General features: G+C 48.9%; 1 protein-coding gene across 1 annotated transcript; it reads right to left on the reverse strand.

Moving 5' to 3' along the window:
- Positions 1-229: 229 nt before the first annotated feature.
- LOC128412152 (zinc finger protein 24-like) lies at positions 230-4,425 on the reverse strand. The gene is made up of 4 exons (XM_053385016.1): positions 4,219-4,425; positions 1,309-1,802; positions 1,031-1,112; positions 230-744 (listed from the first exon to the last, which is right to left on the reverse strand). Exons 2-4 carry the CDS (start codon positions 1,456-1,458, stop codon positions 344-346), a joined length of 633 nt encoding a protein of 210 aa, XP_053240991.1. The 5' UTR covers positions 1,459-1,802; positions 4,219-4,425; the 3' UTR covers positions 230-343.
- Between the last annotated feature and the right edge of the window lie 420 nt (positions 4,426-4,845).

The following is a 4,845-nucleotide window of genomic DNA, read 5'->3' on the forward strand; positions in this document are numbered from 1 at the left end:
TGGAGAAGGGGAGGAAGTGGAGGCAGGCCCCATTTTGCAGCCGATGGGGCTGGTTAGGTGAATCCAGGCCACTATTTGTTCTCATTTGTCCACTGCTTAGAAACCAATTTTTGCATTCAGTGATCAATCTAGAAATAAAATAAACCTCTTTGGTCTTGGATTATCTAGCAGAGATTCCTGCACTGCAGGAATAAAATAAGCCTATTTTGAATGACCATCTGTCTTGGATGATCTAGCAGAGATTCCTGCATTGCAGGGGGTCTCCTGGCTCTGAGAGACAAGCAGGGAGGGTGGCTTCTGGCAGAAGGAGAGGGAGCCACCGGTGGCTCCTCCTTCTCCTGACTCACCTCTGCCTCTCGACCTTCCTCTCCCACTTGCCTCCTTCCTCTTCTGCCTCTGATTCTGCACTGCATTCTGCCACAGACTCTCCCAGCTCACTAAGCCCTGTTACCCCTTCAGCTTCTGACACCTCCTCTTCCCAGGCTTCTCCCTCTTCTCCATCTGACCGCTCATCCTTCCTCCACCTCCACTCCTTCGGCTCTGAGCCGTCTTCCCTTCCTGGTTCCCCGGCTGCTTCCTCCCACCATTCCTCTGTGCCCAACCAGTCCATGACATTGCTCCATCCCTCGGCCTCTGTCCCCACAAGGCAGCTTTCCCTGACCTGATCTGGTTCCACAGCCGCTGCTTCCCTTCTGCCCCCATGAAAAGGCGGATCAGGAGGTCTTGCCGGCATCATTCTGTCACCTGCAAAAGAAAAAAGGTAAGCAGGACGCCAGGAGTGCCTGCTTCTCTCACAGGTGAAACAGGGCATCTCTAACTACAGATGGGCCTTTGAGAAGGACTTACCTGCTGAGAGCATTTATAGACGTTTGTGCCCATTTCATATGTTTGTTTGTGCAGAAATACATCTCCCCTCCTCTGGACCCTTGTTCCCAACGGTCTCCCACCAAAACAAGATGAAAAGAACCCTCAGATGAGTTGGGAAACAAAGAGAATGAGACCAGTGGAGAAAAACCACCTTCCTCCTTACCCAGTGGCCTCTCTCTGGTGTCCAACGGAGGCCTCTCTGCCTCACAGGAATCCAGGTCCATTTCTGCAAAGAGATCCTTTCCCTGAGAAAGAAACAAGGATTCAAAACAGAGAATGGTGAGAAATACTAGAAAGAGAATGACAAAGACTTGAAGGGTGTGAGATCTCATTCCATGGATGCCTTCCCAGAAAAAGGATGGGCCATCAGCAGACCATTATGGGATGTTCTCTGTCCTGTTTGGAGCCCCTTGGGAGTATCCAGAGGAAAGTCTCTCTCACCTGCTTTCTCTCCTCTGCCTGACTCAGGAGGAAACCTTCAGCCAGGGCCACCGCCTGGGAACTGGTCTCCGCTCCACAGTCCCTCACCCAGCTCTCCATCTCCAGGGGAAGGACAGCCAGGAACTGCTCCAAGATCACCAGGTCCAGCATCTCAGCTTTCGTGTGCCTTTCTGGCTTCAGCCATGTGATGGTCAAGGTGGTGGAGTCGGCTGCAAACCTCTCGGGGTCCTTTGGCCTCCTGGCAGCAGAACTGCCTCAACTGCTGGCTCTGCACCTCTGAGCGGAGGGTGTCCTCCTCACCCAGGATCTTCTGCACAGAGTTTTCCCAGAATCCCCCACTGCTCCCAGTTTGGCTTGCATGGCCTCTTCCTGTTCCAGGGCCAGCTGAGTCTTCCTCATCCATCTGTGCTCTCAGGAAGCCTCTGAGAGATAGGAAGAAACCCTTTGGTCTTCTGCCAAGTTCTGCCCGTCTAAATGAGAAGCTCTAGCAAATCCTACAAAGCAAATACATTGTTCTGTTACAGAATTTGTAGGACGGGGGGGAAATGGTTCCCTGAGCAAGCATGACTGCACCACATCCCAGACCATGAGCTATCTTTTTGAAAGAGAAGAAACAAGTCTCTAGCCTTCTAGCAATGCAAAATGTGGAGGCAACTGAAGGGATTTCTGAGAGATGAATCAACCTGGTTTCTCCATCCTTCCAGTCAACTGATGACGTCGGAACCTACTGACAAAGGAGTCGTTTCTATCTTGTGAAAAATGGATGCTTGGTTCTAGTGGGGGTCTTCATCCAGGGGTCCTCAGGAGTTGCCCCCCACATCTACACCCACTCCGCTGCTTCTGTCTCCTTTTCTTGCACTTGGACTCTCTGTCGCTCTCCAGACAGACTCCTGGGGTGGGGTCCCTTTTTCTTTTTTTTTTTTTTAATATTTTTATTAAACAATTTTTAATATAACAAAAACAAAACATACATAAACAAACATCAGACAAAAATAAAACATAAAAACAAGTACCATTTCATAACCCAATTTGTAAACCTTACTTCCTCGACCTCCCCTTACTTCCCGTTTCTGTATTCCAAATTCTTACAGTTATTCAGCGAAATCTTGCCTTATTTTATTATAGATTTATAATATTCACCCTTATTCTCTTTATCATAACCCTTACTGATAGTAACCATTTATTTTAATCCAACATCATTCTAACTGTCACCAATTTTATAATGTTTCTTTAAATACTCCTTAAACTTTTTCCATTCTTCTTCCGCCGCTTCTCTTCCCTGGTCTCGGATTCTGCTCGTCATCTCCGCCAAATTCATATAGTCCATCACCTTCATCTGCCATTCTTCCAGTGTGGGTAGATCCTGTGTCTTCCAGTACTTTGCAATGAGTATTCTAGCTGCTGTTGTAGCATACATAAAAAAGGTTGTATCTGTCTTTAACACCCCCTGGCCGACAATACCCAAGAGAAAGGCCTCTGGTTTCTTGGTGAAAGTATATTTAAATACCTTTTTCAGTTCATTGTAAATCATTTCCCAGAATGCCTTAATCTTCGGGCACGTCCACCAGAGGTGAAAAAAAGTACCTTCCTTTTCTTTACATTTCCAACATTTATTATCAGGCAAATGGTAGATTTTTGCAAGCTTGACTGGGGTTATGTACCACCTATAAATCATTTTCATTATATTTTCCCTTAAGGCGTTACACGCCGTAAACTTCAGCCCGGTGGTCCACAACTTTTCCCAGTCAGCAAACATAATGTTATGACCAATGTCCTGAGCCCATTTAATCATAGTTGATTTAACCATTTCATCTTGTGTGTTCCATTTCAGCAGCAGATTATACATTTTTGACAAATTCTTAGTACTGGATTCTAACAGTTCAGTCTCTAATTTTGATTTTTCCACCTGGAAGCCTGTTTTTCTGTCTAGTTTAAACATTTCATTTATTTGGTGATAATGTAACCAATCTCTCACCTTCCCTTTTAATTTTTCGAAACTCTGCAATCTCAGTTTGTCCCCTTCCTTTTCCAAGATTTCCCAATATCTTGGCCATTTCGACTCCATATTTAGCTTTTTAACTGCCTTAGCTTCCATTGGTGATAACCATCTTGGAGTCTTATTTTCCAGCAAGTGGGGTCCCTTTTTCTTTGCTCTGAGGGCCAGGTATGTATCTGGAAAACCCCAGAGAGCAAAGTGGACGGGGCCAAATACGTCTCACTTGAAATTCAGGCGGGCAATTTATTACTATTATTCTGTTAGCCAGCTTAACACACACACAGCCACTGATGCCCAGGTCCCTGGAGGCTCAGGGAGTAGCAGCGCCCATTTCCGGCTGCTTTGCCAGCAACAATCCCTTTGGGAGAGAGAGGATGTGGTCCTGGGATGCCCTGCTCTGGGTGCGAGGGGATGGCTGCAGTGGCCTCCGTGGGGAGCTGCCCTGGGAGACACTGGGAAACTGGTCCCCAATGCAGCAGCCAGACTCTGGGCTGGGATCCCTCTCTTTATTCCTGGCCTTTCTTTCCCACCTTAACTTCAACCCTCCCTGTGGGGTTTTTTTTTGGGGGGGGGACTAGTCCACCTCCTCGTTCAGCTTTGGAAAACCATTTGCACATGTTTCCTCTGTTGTGCAATGAGGCTGAGCGATGTCACACTGCGTTAAAGTCCCAGGGACTCCTTTGTTTAAAGGAGGGAGGTCATTTCTGAAAGGGGGGGCAGCGGAGGGTCAAATTATTTCGGGATCCTCTGATCTGCAGGAAGGAGAGCGCGGCAGACCTGGCCCCTCCATGGCAGGACCCTCTCCTCCCTGACTTGGGGTCCCCCCCCTGCAGGAGCAGACCAGGCCCCCCAGGCCCCCTCCCCTGCTGCAGCCCTGGGACCCCCACCAGATCCCGGAGAGAGAGGAGACTCACCAGATCCCAGGAGGGGGCAGCGAGGCAGCCCTTGCAGGAGAGACACCGAAGCAGGAAAGGACTGGGGAGGGAGGGGCCTTGGCTCTGGAGGACCTGCCCCCCCCCCCCGCTTCCTGTCCTCTCTAGGAAGGCAGCTCACTTCCCTTTAACCCTTGCAAAGCCGAGTCCCTCCAGCTCAGCCCTCTCTCAGATTTTTATTATTTCTTATGGATTTAGGGTGCAGCTGCCCCCCTGGCTACGCCCATGCCCAGATATCCTTTTGGGGGTGAGGCTCTTGGCTGGACTCTGAGCATCTCCCTCCCTTGGCCAGAAACCAGAGGAAGAGCTTGCAGGGAAAGTGGCTTTGCAGGAGGCAAGGAAGCTCCTCCTAGAATTCAGGAGTGGAGAGATAGGAGGGGATCCCAGGGTCATCTAGTCCAACCCGAAGCAAGAGGGGGCCGGGTCTAGTTCCCCAAACAGGCAGCCCTGTTTAATAGGTTATTGTATTTTAGTGTTTGATTGGAAGCCGCCCAGAGTGGCTGGGGAAACCCAGCCAGATGGGCGGGATATAAATAAATTGTTGTTGTTGTTGTTGTTGTTGTTGTTGTTGTTGTTGTTGTTGTTGTTGTTGCTGTTGTTGTTATTACA

Source organism: Podarcis raffonei, chromosome 4 (genome assembly GCF_027172205.1).
Source record: "Podarcis raffonei isolate rPodRaf1 chromosome 4, rPodRaf1.pri, whole genome shotgun sequence".
Classification (NCBI taxonomy): Eukaryota; Metazoa; Chordata; class Lepidosauria; order Squamata; family Lacertidae; genus Podarcis; species Podarcis raffonei.